This window comes from Coturnix japonica, chromosome 2 (genome assembly GCF_001577835.2).
Source record: "Coturnix japonica isolate 7356 chromosome 2, Coturnix japonica 2.1, whole genome shotgun sequence".
NCBI classification, from domain to species: Eukaryota; Metazoa; Chordata; class Aves; order Galliformes; family Phasianidae; genus Coturnix; species Coturnix japonica.
Genome location: NC_029517.1, coordinates 78,213,033 through 78,228,877, shown reverse-complemented (window position 1 = coordinate 78,228,877; position 15,845 = coordinate 78,213,033). Strand labels below are relative to the sequence as shown.

The 15,845-nt window shown below is 40.0% G+C and overlaps 1 protein-coding gene across 1 annotated transcript in view; it reads left to right on the top strand.

The window, feature by feature from the left end:
• NPSR1 (neuropeptide S receptor 1) overlaps nucleotides 1–15,482 on the top strand; it is a 59,976-nt gene extending 44,494 nt beyond the window's left edge. Inside the window, exons 5-9 of the mRNA XM_015855020.2 lie at nucleotides 3,287–3,488; nucleotides 9,398–9,474; nucleotides 10,892–10,981; nucleotides 13,044–13,224; nucleotides 13,356–15,482. Of these exons, the coding sequence (XP_015710506.1) occupies nucleotides 3,287–3,488; nucleotides 9,398–9,474; nucleotides 10,892–10,981; nucleotides 13,044–13,224; nucleotides 13,356–13,449 (644 nt within the window). The 3' untranslated portion in view covers nucleotides 13,450–15,482. The remainder of the gene's footprint in view (nucleotides 1–3,286; nucleotides 3,489–9,397; nucleotides 9,475–10,891; nucleotides 10,982–13,043; nucleotides 13,225–13,355) is intronic.
• Nucleotides 15,483–15,845: the final 363 nt, after the last annotated feature.

Below are 15,845 nucleotides of genomic sequence, written 5' to 3'. Positions count from 1 at the left end.
AACCAGCTGTGTGTGTTCAGTGGGAAAAAGGAGGCAGTGGTAAATTCAAAAGAATGCCGAAGGAGGCATATTCATCACTGAAACTTCCTGCAATACATACATGCATAACCTTTCGCACTTAGCTGTCCCTGGCAGAGGTTTCCTGTGTGCAGTTCTTAGCAGTCTTGCAGAAGAACAAAATGACTTACAAAACTTTGTCAGTGGTGATGACCCAGAAACTGTCAAAACAGTTCTGAGTCAATCAGTGGCAAGTAGCACGTGTTCTTTCTTTTCAGAGTGAAATGCTCATCCCCCGAAACCCTTCAGTCAAGAAACAAACGAGTTGTTTACCCTTTTCAAACATTACATTCACCTGCAGCCTTGAAAATATTATTTTGGAAAGAAAAAAAAAAAGGTCAAACATTTTCTTTAGAAAGTGTCAAATGATTTGTACTATTTTTTTTAATTATATGTTTGATTCCTTGCCTCAAGTTATGTTAAAAAACATTTGAAATAAGCTGCACTCCTAAAGGCTTCTAAGAAGATAGATTCGAACAGTGAAATATTTCATATTACACTTTGCAAATATGTAATTGAGCGCAGAAATTGCAAGATGGAGAAGAACTGCACTTTTTAATCCCCACACTTCTGCTCTATGAGGCCCCAAAAAATCAAATCATAAACAAAAACTGAAGATTGCAAGCTCAAAGAGGGAAGAAACCGAAAACTTACAATGGAAAGCATTACATAAATATTTCAGATATGTAAGACCAGCGTACAAACTGACCAACAGCAGTCAACAGAACTGCTTAAATAAAAGACAAAATGTAAACAGATGAAAATTGACCCCTTTATGGTTTTGGGGTGCAAACGCTGAGGTCCATTAGATCACTTAGATCCTGAAATAGTTCTCTCCAGATTTAAAATGGCACTTTCTTGGAAGAAGGATTGCGTAACATTGCCATTCACAGTAGCAGGGAGCAATACTCCCAGCAGAATGTGCATTCCCGCCAGATGTGGGTAGGGGCACGCAGAGGTACACAAAGCCCTTATCACAGTGTGGTTGAAGGAAGAAAAACAAAAGGGATGGAGACTACATCGAAAGAGGGTGGCCAGCAGGGCAAGAAAAGTGGCTTTTTCCCTCCTTCCTTCTCTTAGGAAGATGGGCAGAGAGAGCTGGGCTTGTTCAGCCTGGAGAAGTCCCCTGGGAAACCTCATTGTAGCATTCCAGCATCTTATATATAACTTATAAACAGGAGGGGGGCTGACTTTTTACATGGACTGCTAGTGATAGGACAAGGGTGAACAGCTTGGAACTAAAAGAGGAGAAGTCTAAGTTAGATGTTAGGAAGAAATTCTCTACACAGAGGGTAGTGAAGCACTGGCACAGTCTGCCCGGAGAAGCTGTGCATGCCTGGAGACATTTAAGGCCAGATTGGATTGGGGTCCTGGGGAGCCTGAGCTGGTGGGAGGTAGCCCTGTCTATGGCAGGGAGTGGGAAATAGGTGAGCTTTAAGGGCCCTTTCAACCTGAGCTATTCTGTGATTTTACAATTCTGTGAAAAGGACAGTTATGACAGCCAGTAACCAGAGCTTATGGCAAATTCCTGCTAATGCTGGGTGTTGGTTTTCAATGTTAGTATGGAAAAAAAAAATCTCAACTTAAAGAACAATATCATTTTGAAAGGAAAACACAGGGCAAATAGAATATTATACAGAATGTTATACAGAATATTAGAAATGTGTTATTTGATTCCATTTATAACTTATATGGTCCTAGTTATATAATTTGCCAGCATTTAGAGCATTATAATATTATAAATAAACTGCTTATGAGGCAGCCAGTTAACATTAATCCAATAAAACACAAATCTACCCAGATGCTACCATTGCTCTGCAAAGCTTTTAAGACTAGCAAGGCCATGTTTTATCAAACACATGGAACATTTAAAAACAAAAATAAGTGAACACTGCAGCTACTATTTTATAGAACACAAAAATAAAATAACTCTATTGCCAAACCCAAACTGCCTACTTCTCGTCAAATTAAGGGTGTATGTTATCTAACCGTGACCTTTCCACCTTAGAAACAGACATATAGGTCCCATCAAGGCTTGTGCGCATTCCGATCAAGTAGCTTGCTCACAGTCTGAAGCCCTTTCTGTCAGGAAATATTTTATGAAACTCTTAATATTCCTTTTGCTAAGTTTATTCTGTTATGCTTTGGGAAACCTCATGCTTCTTCTCTGCCAGTGCAGTATTTATAGACTTAATCTAAACCTCTCACTTATGTGGTTGTCATCAGAGTTCCCCTAAGCCCAAGATTAGAAGGACTATATTTTGCTGAATGTGGGCAGCATTTAAAGATGAGCAGGATAAATGAATATTTGCAACTGATGTTTTATAAAGCATAAAATTGCTTTTAAAATGCTTCTCCTACATGCTTTCATATTGCTCTTTGAGATTCAAGGAAGAAAGTCGTACTTCTTGACATCAATAATTTAAAGTGATTTTCTATTTCACATGCCACTCCAGGTATTTTGTAGGGAGGATGGACAGTAAAGTGTTTCAACACTGAGTCTTCTCGGATCAAAAATCTGTCCCCATCTGTTCCTCCAGCAATCTGACTTTGGTGGAACAACTACTGCTGAGGATCACTAGTATAACACAGATCAGCTACACACTTTTTACCCCACACTTTTTAGCAAGAGCTACACAGATTTTAGTTGAAAGATATATATTTATGAAATCTAAAGCTTCTGTTTGCTCCAACTAGTTGTTTTTTATAGAATCCTTTGGGTGTCACATGGCATCATTTGGTTATCTACCAGTTTTCCCTATCTGCTGAGAACACCATAAACCAGGTGTAAGTAGTAACACAAATTTGCTTTAGCTCTCATTCCTGATCCTTGAACAGCCATTCTTCACCAGGCAGTCTGGCAGGATCTCCTAGCCTCTGGCTGCTGCAGCAATTGAAACATTGGGCATGTGTCCACCAGCTGGAGATGAGGTTGGTCTCCACTGACATTTCAGTTTCTACCTTGCTGACCCTGACTCATTTCTTTCCCCTAACACTTCAGATTTGATGGACCCTTATCATTTTTAAATGAAACACTCAAAGTGTTGAAACACTACAAGACAATAACAATATGGCTTTTTAGTGTGAGCAAGAGATGAAATTCCCCCACTCCTCTGCAGTCTTTTCAGCACCTACTATTCAGAGACTGTCCTCACCTCTCTCTCAGTGCTACTACAAAGGTCCAATCCCACTGCCCACTCTGCTAACACTGTCTGTTTGAATTTAACAGAAAGGCAGGCAAAAGTTCTTATTGGAGTGGCCTGGAGCCTCTCTTTCCTGTTTTCAATACCAACTCTGATCATTTTTGGGAAACGACAGCTCTCCAACGGGGAAGTGCAATGCTGGGCTCTCTGGCCAGATGATTCCTACTGGATCCCATACATGACAGTGGTTGCTTTCCTTGTGTACTTCATTCCACTGATCATTATCAGGTAAGCCTGCCAGTGGAAGTGCATGGTGAAAGCTGTCAAGCATGCAATCAGCTTAATGCTTTAATTTCAGTCATTCATTATGGTTTCATTTCCACACCTGCCTCGCAGTGGCTTCGGTTCATATCGGGTCATTGTGCTTGCCTTGTGGTGCTCTCCATGTGGTAATAGCCGGGGATATTATTTCTGAACAAGGAGTGCATCTCTAATTGTGTCCACTTATCTCTGCAGCTCCAGGCTTTAAATACACCTTTATAAACATGATAGGAATGTTTAGCTTATATGATAAAACAAGAATTTAATAAAAGAACAGAAATACACTTAACGCTAATTAAACTGAAATTAATTTTAAGTGCTCTCAAGCTTTATAATATTTGAGGAGTGATTCTTCATCAGGGTCGGAAAGATATTCCCAATTGTTTGAAGCTGTCAAGCACTCCTAAAATATGAAAAGAAAACCAAAAACCAACCATAATGAAAATTTGAACTGCAAGTATCTCAGATTGATTTGCCTGAGATCACAAAGGTGTTCCACAATGGAATCTGCTATTAAAATGAGAATAAACATACACAAATAAATAGACAAAAATAATTTCACTGTGCAGCGGAAAATATCTCAGAGAACACTGAGGCTGGCTATTGTTTCTGGAGGAGATCTGTTTTGAATTTTTCACGTAGTTAGCAATCAGGATATTGTGTCCAGCACTTTAAATGTTTCTGAGGAGAGGCCTGTATCCTGTCAACTCGTCAGTCACACAGGTGTGTAAAACCTCTCATGCTCAAATTTACACGTCCACACATTTTCTATGACAGATCAGCCACTCCTTTTTGCATGGAATATGTATAGGTTTACCAACAACAGGCAAGCTACATGGCAATTCTTTTCCAGTTTTCTGACATTATGTTTCCCCTCCTCCCTGTCAAAACTACGAGACTTGACTTACAGCAAATCCCCAGAAGCAAGAAGGCAATGAAAACAGGAGGGAATAGGGAAAGGCGGTGAAGGCAGCATTTCATGAGATTGCTCTGACAGCTGAGAGATGAATAAAACATCCTAAAATTTCCATGGCTTTAACCTTAAGTGACTTTCACATAAAAAGTTTATGCCAGGGCAGGAGCTTAAAATCGTGGCCAGTTTCCTGTCTCAGGGTACCTAGTGCAATTGCTCCCACTTCCTCTTCAGCAGGAAGACAAATTTTGGGCAGGTCCAAAGTGGTAGCAGGCACATGGAGGAGGGAAGTGGGTGGATCATAGAAGGGTTCATAAGGGCCATTTATTAGTTTTTGGCCATTTATTAGCTGGTGACCCTACCCGTGGCAGGGGAGTTGGAGCTCAATGATGTTTCAGGTCCATTCTAACCACTCTGTGACTCTACTTTCTTCAGAATAGAGAGGAATGTCTACAACCACAGAAAAACATTACTGTTAGAACAAAATTATTAGACACACTGTGAACAAATACTACATTTGGAAACAGCTATCTATATTTTGAACCATGTTTTCAAGTTTTGGATTCTCAAGTATACAGCTGAAGGTTGAAACAGCTCATCTGACACATACTCCAGACCTCTGTCAATGCAGCTTCAAGGCGCAACATCTCTTTCTTTAACACTTCTTGGCAGTCTAGGAGGTTGAATCTAACCTGCTTCACGTGGCCACATCATAGGGATAGGGAGTTTGCAGCTAAAGAACACTAGAAATGACCATTGATTTCTGCAGGAATTCTAATTCCCTTCAAAAGATATATTGCAACAAGTCCCTCTGAATGTTCTGAAGGACTGGTGAGACACCCTTTCAGAAGGGTGAGTGAGGACAGATGCAACGTCCAGATGTAACAGGTGTGTGCTATTCTGTTGAAATATTAATGATAAAAATAAGAGGTATTATTTAGTCAGGGAAGTAAGGTATTTTGTCATCTCTGCTTTTAGTGGCTTTTAGGTGAAGGTGTTCCAAAAAAAGCCTGTAACATAACAATGGAGAGACAATACATAAAATTGCAACTGAAAACTCGGGTAATCCATGAAGAGGATTTATTTGTATTAAATTCTCACATGAAGTGAATTCTTATATGAAATACAAATTTAATATGAATAAAGCAGGAGCTGGGGTACATCCCGCAGTCACCAAGGAAGCCAAGCCTTACAGTGCAGGCAGCACATATATAGATTAAGACTAAGACCCTTTCTGCAATAACTCATTTTGCTTGTGCAGATTCTTTATTTTCTCCTCTGAAACACTCCAACTTAACTTCATGGTGGGTGCCCAAAGCAATGGGATGCTGCCTGGCAGAATTAACTCTTAATTAGTTCTGCCACCTGAATCCACAGGAAGCCTCACATCCATAGCAAAGCACTTCACCTAGGAAAGCACTTTTTCTGGCACAGTTCATCCAAAGTTCATGCAAATAATAAAATCTTACTTTTCAGGTGCAGAACTTAATTCTGCTTTGATCTGCAACTCTGGATGCAAAGTTTTCTGTTGCCACAGTTCACATACTATCGTCTTTAAGCTCCTGTCATCCATCCTCCAGCACTCACAGCACCGATTTCACATGTTCCCAACACAGTCTTCAAGTAACCCAGGCAGGATGCATCATCCATAGCACTACAGCACAAAGGATCTATAATTCAGCTGATAACCTTTACAGTCAGCCTGGAAAACCCTTCTGTTGATGAGCAAACCCTCCAGACACAGTGTGAGCAAACTCTCTAGAAAGCAGGCCAAAACACGAAAATAATCTGCTCTTCAATTTATTTATTTTTTAATGTCTACATAAAAAAGGCAATCTGTGAACAAAATCACAACAGATTTCAGTACTAGCGAGGTGTGTTTCCACAGCCACTTTGCACAAATGGTGAATTTTTTACCCAATTGTAATACAAATGAACAAGACTGAAATATCAGAAAGAGAATGAAAGCTCTGATTAGATCTTTAATCTAAGCACTTGTTATCTTTGAGAGCTGAGAAAAGGGAAGAACATATGTTGTTTTCTTTTTAAAGCTCCCCTCCTCTTTCTTTGTGCTGGTCAGGGAGAGCCAAGCATCCTGCATCACATCCTGTTCTTCCTTGCAGCACTTGAAGATTTGGCCTGTTCTTTCCTCTCATTTGGTCTGCACTACCACTTTTTCTGCAGCTGATATTGTCAACTTACCAAGCATCAAAGAACACAGAAAAAAGAACTAGGGAATCTGCTTGACTTGTTCCCAGCTCTTCCAGCACAAGAGTCCACAGCCACAATAAAAGCTATTTCAGCTACACTGAGAAAAGCCAAGTAAATGATACCTGTGATAGGTGGAGATACTCTGAACACAGGTCAAACAGGGTCCAGATCAAGATTACAGACTTACCTCCCACAAACATTTACACCTTACCTCTCAGGTCTTGTGATAGGGAGACGTGAGAGTCACTGGTTTTCAGTTCTGCACTGTTACTCTGTGCCACAACATAATTGAGTTCTGTCAGCCAGATATCCAGAAATTTGGAAGGTATGAAGTTTTGTTCTTTTTAGCTGCTCCTCAAGACTGTCAGATGCATTTGCTCAGTTTTAACCTGATTAATACAATACATAAATACTCACCTAATATAATTCCAAATACAAGTTAAAAATAATAATAATAGTAATAAAAAGCAGAAGTTCTTCTTGAGGTACAGAGGAAAAAAGCAGTCCACCTGCTGTTTAAAATCAGAATTCCAAAGAGAACATTTGCTGCTGAGTAGCAAAAAAACAGAAGGGAAAAAATATAGAATCAACTAAAAGGAAAAATTATTGAACTAAAATTAAAGCACTACAGTGAAATGATGAGTAGATGAAATGAGAAGTATTTATCAGAATTAAATCAAATAAAATGAAAAGAGCAGTATTAATAAAAATCTCAAAGATCTTATTTTGAGTTTGATTCAAAGAAGACACTCATTTTTGCCTGCAATTTCCATTTCAAATGAAGAAATTCTAGACCTTGTACATAAGTTCTACTGTCTGCCCATCTATTCACTTACTCATTACGTAAGCCTACAGTGGTTGAGCTGGATGAAGTTACATACACTTTTTTTTGGATAAACAATGCTGCTAATCAGCTAGGACAGAACATAGTACAGCTGCACCCCTCTGCACAAATACAGTATGAGAAACAATAGACAATGCTGGAGGATAAATACAAGCAATTAACAAGGAGCTTCCGTAGGCCTTTTGCCATTGTAATGGCTCATTCTGTTAGTAAATAGTGAGCCCAGGTGAGATGCTAGCATAATGCAATCATTTATTTTAAAACAAAAAAAATAATTCCCATTCTTGAAGTGCTGGCATCTTAGGGATGTTATTATCAACTTTTTTTACCAGAAGACATTTTACTTTCCAAAACAAAAGTGATGTAGGAACTACCTTAAGTTAGTTATTCACAAGGACAAAGACTGCCAAAATTGCCAATGGAGTCAAATTAACCAACATTGTTAGCTAATAACATGCTACAATGAATGTGCATCTTAGTTCTTCAGAATCTGGATCAATCTAAATTGCTTTTGGAGGTGCAATGAATTTAATTTGCTGAGTTACATCCCTAGACTAAATTATCCCCTTGTAACTTCCTAACACTTCTGCACATATGCATCTTCCTGGGGCTAGAAAAAAAGAAGCACTGCATTTTCATATGAACAGCGTATCCTGTCTATCATGTGGTCTTCACAGCCTGAGTGGCTCCTTCTCAAAAAAAGTTTTAATTCTTTTTTCATTTAGATTTTCCACTACATCTGATCTCTTCTTTCCTTTAAATGATTCCCCTCCTTGTAAATAATGAGCCACAACAACTCATATAAAATTTCATTATGATAGTATGCATTATGACTACAGAACCTTTACATGGCATCCAAAAGTCATGGACAGGGTTGCAGGACCAGTACACTAAGTACATTCCAGCAAAGAAATCCAACATTTGGACTTCCCATCCATTTGAACACCAGCTTCTCTTTGTCTTTCTCTACTCTTCGCTCATCTGCCATTCTATTTACCATCAAGTAGGAACCTATTCCCACCTTTTAAGATGTCACCAGAAAGCAAGTGAAGAGCCTTGGTTCACAGTTCAATCCCAGAAGCACTTGGATGGAAGGATGCAAACTGAGTACTCGAAGCCCCTTCATCCTGATATTTGAGCAAAGCTGTATGCATTCTTCTGGGCATACAGACATATCTGCACCAAAGGTGGTACTGTTCGGATGGCAAATAAAGAAGGTCAGGCTAGAGACAGCAGGCTGAAGATAAAATAGTCTGGTAAATAAAACAAGTCTTGCAGGGGCTGGCTGAAGTTTTCTTCTGATAACAACAGTCATCATTATAATACATTCTGATTCACTGAAACAATCAAAAGGGAAATGATGCATGAATTTTCAACCTTTGTCAGAGCAAAGTACGCAGAAACTCTCAAGTGCATCAGCTGATAAATAAACGGGCTCTTGAAAAGCCAGGAGATAGAAGGAAAATATCTGAGTCAGCTGGGAGCCATTCTAGGCCTTTGAAGGGATTAAGGAGGGCAAGATGGCATCTGTGGAAGAGGCATGCAAAATTGCAAAATCCTTACAGGGTGAGAATGGTGCTGCTCTGTTGCACAACCTGGTCTGTATGTTGGATTTCCAGATCTTACCTTCTCAGCTTGGGAACCAGATATCTGGAACCTGTGCAGAGAATGTACCTACAGGATGCACAAATACTGCCTTTGCAAGCATGGTTAGGAGCTGAGAGTGCTATAGGAAAGGCTTGTGTATCAGTCTGAAAGTTCCGGTAACAATAATGTCTCTTCTAATAACAAAAATACACTGCATGATAACAAGACTCCTTTTTGGTCTCTATGAAAAACCATGAAATAATTTGATGTCAGTTAAATTTACTATGCCTCACAGTATCAATGACACTTTCCCTTCTGCAGTGTCATATACTCAATCGTGATTCGAACCATCTGGATGAAGAGCAAGGCTCAGGCTGTCATTATATCCAGCTGCACTGGTGAGTCTCAGCACACATCTCCAGACACAGCATTCAAATTTGGGGGGGCACATCAAATCTGGGAATGCCCACAGATGGGCTGTTGAGTTGGGACGCCATCACTGTGGTGAGAATGGGTTATCTGCCACTGCTCCTTTGTAACTGTTCCACATATTAAGTACCTTTTAAAGAAACGATGGAAAACATATACAAGTAAAGAATTAGAAGGTAAAAATCCTTACTCTAGAACTCCGAATCCTTAATCCAAGAATTTTGTCCATATCTAGAATGGTTTGTTTTCTAGCAGCCTCTTAGATAAAAACTTTGCAGTGTTTTCAAATGCCCATGGGAACTTTGGATTTTGGTAAGGCCAGAAACCTTGCAAAAAAAAAAAAAATAATGTCATTCTTATCACTCGAGATGTAGATTCTGCTCTAGAAGCCAAGTAATTTTGAGTGCCATCAGGTATGGACTACTTTCAAGCATCTCTATAGAATATTTCACTGATAACAAGCTCTCATTAATTTTATTGACATTTTTTTTCCTCATAGATTACACAGCCTGGGTGTGTTGTTTTTTTCTAAGAGGTGCAAAAATCATGTACACATAGTTATTTACAATGGCATTCATTAAAATTCCATTTCTCAGCTTGGATTTCAAGAGTTGAAAGATGTTTAGATAAAAGATGACCTTCTTGTGTGTTCACTATGATGAACATAATTATTCTCACAGGGCAACATGAACAGCAAATAGACATTGATAATGAAATCAAGCATATTATTACAATCATGCCGGTACTGCCATTGAAATATGGAGATTGGTTCTCAGAGACATTAGTGCAACTTCAGAGGAAATGAGATCAACCAGCCTTAGTGTGCAGCTGAATAGACTTTGTTTCTCAATTCAAACCACATTTCATTTCTGAAACAGCATTTCTTCTTTTATTACTGAGTCCAACTGAAGAGTACAATGCATGGCTGTCTCTAAAGCATCAGAAAGAGTGAGAGGTTAAGGGAACAGAGTATGTAGCTTTCAGAATCCATCTAATTGAAATGCAGTTAAAAACTGAACAGGTAGTCTGTTTTGCCAGGTTATATCCTATGTTTTTTCATTACAGTTGCCAGCTCCTTTCACAAAACATCTCTTCTAACACCACTCCAGATGTGTTTTTGAAGCCATGATGGCCTACGGTTTTTTGCTAAACTGATATTGTTGGGCATTGCAATGTTTCTCCCTCCTGCAAAGCCAAGTGTGGAGACTCAGGGGTATGCAGCTGCCACAGTGCTTCAGAAATATCTCCTGTACATACGTTTCCACTTTTGATTTTAGAAGGCTCAGGTTCTGAGTGCCTAACGTGAGGAGACTTGCTAGTATGTGAATTTCAGGAAATGCATACATCAGCCCTGCTCTTTCACTAGTTCTGCTCTTCTGCCCCCAGATGGCAAAACCTCTGCTGGCTACACCAGTCGCGGGTTTATATCCAGAGCGAAAGTGAAAGCCATCAAGTACAGCATTGTAATTGTTCTTGGTAAGTATGAAAAAAAGGCCTTCAGCTGGCAATTGAGGCAGATGCTGAAGTTAGGGATCTCTCTTCATCACCAGCAAATAAAGTGCATGAGGTGGTTCAGCAAAGGAGTTTTACTTAGACCTCTGACTTGCCTTCTGACCTTGCCCTCTGCCCTCCTATAACTGACAGGATCCTATTTTAGGCAACTGAGCTATGCCCCAGATGCAGTGATATATACAGCCCTGCTGCACATAAAGAAAGTAAAGGAGTGACATTGCCTAAAAGGAGCCAAGGAGGAGGTCACTTCCTGCTAATCCAGGCTGCTAAAAAGACCTAGGAAATTAGTTGTCTTTTAGGTTTAGTTAGATAATGCAAGCGGTAAATAAGCTGCTTGGTCAGGGCAGGGACAGGAAGGAGAGGCAAGGGAGGCAGAGCAATTGAGTTTGATGTCAGAAGTATGTTGCCTGCAGAGGTGGGATGAACAAGCTCTCCTCGCCCAGCCAGGATGCAGATGACTCAGCGCAGGTGTCCTCTGTCTCCCAGGGAGATGACATTATCCTGATGGAATTAGGAGGCTGACATTTAATCTCGATAAATAAAGGCAGCATCACACAGCGCTTGTGATTAGCTGACGGAGACAGACAGGGAGATATCAGAAGCTATTTACTCCCCAGGGCACAGCAAGAGAGATTGTTCCTCTTACCAGTCCTACACAAAATTCAGATTGATTGATACCATGATAATAGCTACTACTAGAGGTGCTTACTTCACTGGTTAGCTGTAGTGTCCTTGGACATGAGTGATGCTGCTGTGATTCATGCCTCTCAGAAATCCAAGTACACTTTCTCTGCATCTGAATTTTTCTGTGTGGCCATCAGAGAAAGATTGTGTATCAAACAGGCATTACTGCAATGCCTCCGGATGGCAAGAGCTCACCAAGGTGCTCAGTATTTCAGAGGACCTTGATAATATCGGGCATTCAGCATGTCTCACTGTGCGAGAAAGTGAAGGCACATAACACTCATGGATTTCTCTGAATCCATCTGTAGTGAGGGATCTGTAGCCAGTGCTATGATCCACATGCTGACAGGGCACATTCTTGTTACTCTGGCCCCTGTGTGTGGACACTATTAGGTTGGTTACCCCAGAAAACTGGAGAGCTTACTTCTTCCTTGCACATTCACTGAGCACCCAGCTCTATGCCATGTGAGAAATACTGCTTAATGTAAAGGAAGGCAAGCATGGGGTCATTCTGCTGTCTCATTTGCATCAGGAAGAGAACGTGTCTGATTTCACACAAAGAAGCACACTGGCAATCCAGGTGCCTATAAATGAACTGGATGAACTGCCTGCCCCAGCATGTTCAACAGTCTTTGTGAGAGCATTTGACATAGGCGTTTATGAGACAAATTAATCCTGTATGCCTGCAAATAAAGTGAAACCCATGGCTTCATTTTCTACCATCTCTAAACAAAAGCTACGAATGATGCAGCCCTCTCAGAGCTGTTTCTCAAATAGCAGTAGGGGAATCGGAGAGTCTTCCTACATTCCGTTACTACACGGCACCTCCAACCAGCATGCAAAATGGTATGTCAGCCTGCTGTAATTTAGTGTGAAAGTGTCATTCCTTGCTTCTGGGTGCCTAAGAGCCTTTTCTTAATAGGTGGCTGTGTTAGGCAGGGCTGTCACAGAGCAGCACTTTGGTGCTGTCTGCGTTTAGACTGGCTGCTCACTCAGGGGACCATTAAAAGAATGCTTTTCTGTAAGTGATGATGCTCTAACTGGCTACCTATTTACCCTTTATGTGTGTGCAGCGTTCAGAAGTGCCTCAATACGTCTAGAGGGAGCACTCTAAACACTTAAAGGAGTACACGTAATGTATTTTATGGGCATTGAAATAAAAATGAAGACAAATAAAAACACAATTTAATAACTACCATCTTAAATAAGACCCTGCATAGGGAGCCATTTTTCTTGCATGAACAAATAGTTATGTGTTATGACAGTCTCTATTTGTGTGTATGTGATTAACTCCCCAAATAACTATGCTGTCTAATGTCAAGCTCTTCTGTCTTTCTCGCAGCATTTGCTCTCTGTTGGAGCCCCTACTTTCTTTTTGATATCCTGGACAACTTCAACATCCTTCCTGAGACCAAAGAGCGCTTCTATGCATCTGTGATAATTCAGAACCTGCCAGCCTTGAATAGTGCCATCAATCCCCTCATCTACTGTCTCTTCAGCAACCACCTCTGCACCCCCTTTGAGTACTGTCCCTTTAATCTCACCCTGACTATCCCAACAGGAGGGGAAAGATGCATAACTCATCTTTCATGAGTGCTGAACTCATTTCCTATTTTCACCCATTTTAATCCTGACCATTCCTTATTTTCCTTAGGGAGAGAAGAACACGACGGTTGGAGGGGACTTTCCGGGACCGGAGTGATGGAGGGCAGGAGATGCAGGTCCTGTCCAAACCAGAATACATCTAGCCTTCCAAACCACAGCAGAACCCATGCTGAGAGCAGAGGTTTCCCTGAAGAACAGATGGACACCAAGCATGAACTGACTGGACTGAACCTGTGCCTTGCTGCTGTTGAATAGCACAAGTATTTGGGACCAGAGCTGCGCCTTCAGCTATAACACTCTGCCAGGAACAAGATGGCCACAAGGGGTTTGCATGCTACTTTTGTGATGGCTCATTTTAGCCATGTTTTCAAGCAAGCTGTAACATATCTGTGCTCCAAATGGCAGAAAGAAATGTAAGAAGTGTCTATTTAGAGCCTTCTCTCTATTCTTCAAAAGTCCCTTGAAGCCATCCAGTACCATGCAGCTCATAGAACTGGTGAAGTGTTTACAAGCAGTTACAGGAGGGCACCCTGCTGAAAATAAACCTGGGAACTTTTTGAATGAGAATACTCCACTGTCACCCTAAGTAATTATGTCTTGGTTTCACATGCAACCACTGACAATACCCTAACAGAAAGGAGGGGACTGTAGGGATGGATGGCTGTCTCCCTCCCACCTTGCCACGACCACATACACATCATCTGTGTAGTTCATCATCCCATTCCCTTACAGAATTCCCCTGCTGTTTTACCTTGGCTCCCCTACCTTGATTTGCCATGATGAATATGGGTGATAATTTTCTTCTGGGCTACAGTATAATAAGATGTGACCTAGCCCATCCCAAGTCCTGTCATTCCTCAACTGCTCTGCTGCTCACATCCCTGCAGTAATAGCCCCAGGCAATCTCTGGGGGGTCCCGTACTCATGTCACGTAAGTACACTTGCCATACAGAACACTCCAGCAGTTGGAGAGAAGGATGGGTTAAATTGTAAAACTCAAATTATATTTTTTTAATTATATGCTGATGTTCCAATTTTATGAATTCATTGTAGAGTCCATAGAGCACCGGTCACCAGGTAGAGCTTTGTGGCACAGTAACCTGAGCTGCTGGACATTCCCTCCCTCAAACCCTTGGGTTTGAATACAAATGTTCTTGGTGTTGACTTAGCAACTGAGTGAAGGATATTAACGCGAATGCTCATTTTACCATAAGTCAGCTTAAATTGTTTGCATGATAATGAGCTCTAACCAGCTGCATGGCATATTTTTGCCTCTCTCTGTGCAAAATTTGCATTCTTACACGAGTCTGTTTAAACAGTTTTTTTTAATGATGATGATGATCCTTCACACTGAATTTATTCCCTGCGAAACAAGAACTGAATAAAATTTATTTAATTAACTGTGTTACAAAAATCTTTTTTCCTAAGCAGAAGACATATAAAATCATGCAGCTTTATGTTCTCAGGAAAATGAGTAGTGTTTCTCTTTTTATTATTACGAAGTTCTGTTGCATAAAAATTTTGGTGTTAAAACCAGCTTAATTAAAACCATGAATCCACACCACCCTGTACAGCCATTGCCTTGGATAGATTGTCTATAAGAACCAGAAAACATTTTTTTTTTTTTTTGTAGGCTTCTCGTAACATTTCCAGAAGTGGACTGCATGGTTGAATCTTCATAATGATGTTGGTTTTATCGGGGGGTTTTTTTCAACCATTTTTCATCTGATACAATTACACTGCTTGCCTACTTTTGAACATTCAATGCAGTTAATATCTGGAAATCAGACAAATTTTTTTAGTAGTACTTTGGTTTGTAAACTTACATGCCTCAGTACCCCCCAGAATATGTATATATTTGGTCGGCATATGAATTAGCCCACCAAAATTAAGCGTATGAAGAAATAAATGTAGGAAGCCTTGAATTAAGATATTACTCACTTATTTTTCAAAGAGATGGTATCTTTCAACAATTACTGTGTCAGGTACCATTTATATGTTGTTCCTGTCATTTTACCTGTGGACCTGACTGCAATTCCCTTCTTCTTATGGAGATATTTCTCTTTAAATGCCCTCACATTATTTGTGTCTGCACCCCTTCCAAGCATGTGTTCAGAAATAATTATTCTCATTTTCTTCCTGCTTCCTTCTTGCGGTAGCACAGGAATGCTTACTAAGTTTTTATGTACTCTCCTTTTTTTCTTTTTCTTTTTCTTTTTCTTTTTCCTTTTCTTTTTGTTTTTCCTTTTCTTTTTGTTTTTCCTTTTCTTTTTGTTTTTCCTTTTCTTTTTCTTTTTCTTTCTCTTTCTCTTTCTCTCTCTCTTTCTCTTTCTCTTTCTCTTTCTCTTTCTCTTTCTCTTTCTCTTTCTCTTTCTCTTTCTCTTTCTCTCTCTTTTTCTTTTTCTTTTTCTTTTTCTTTTTCTTTTTCTTTTTCTTTTTCTTCTTCTTTTTCTTTTTCTTTTTCTTTTTCTTTTTCTTTAATGGAGTTCAGTATTCTACACTGAAATTGTGGAAGAATAACAAATTGAAAGCCCAAAGT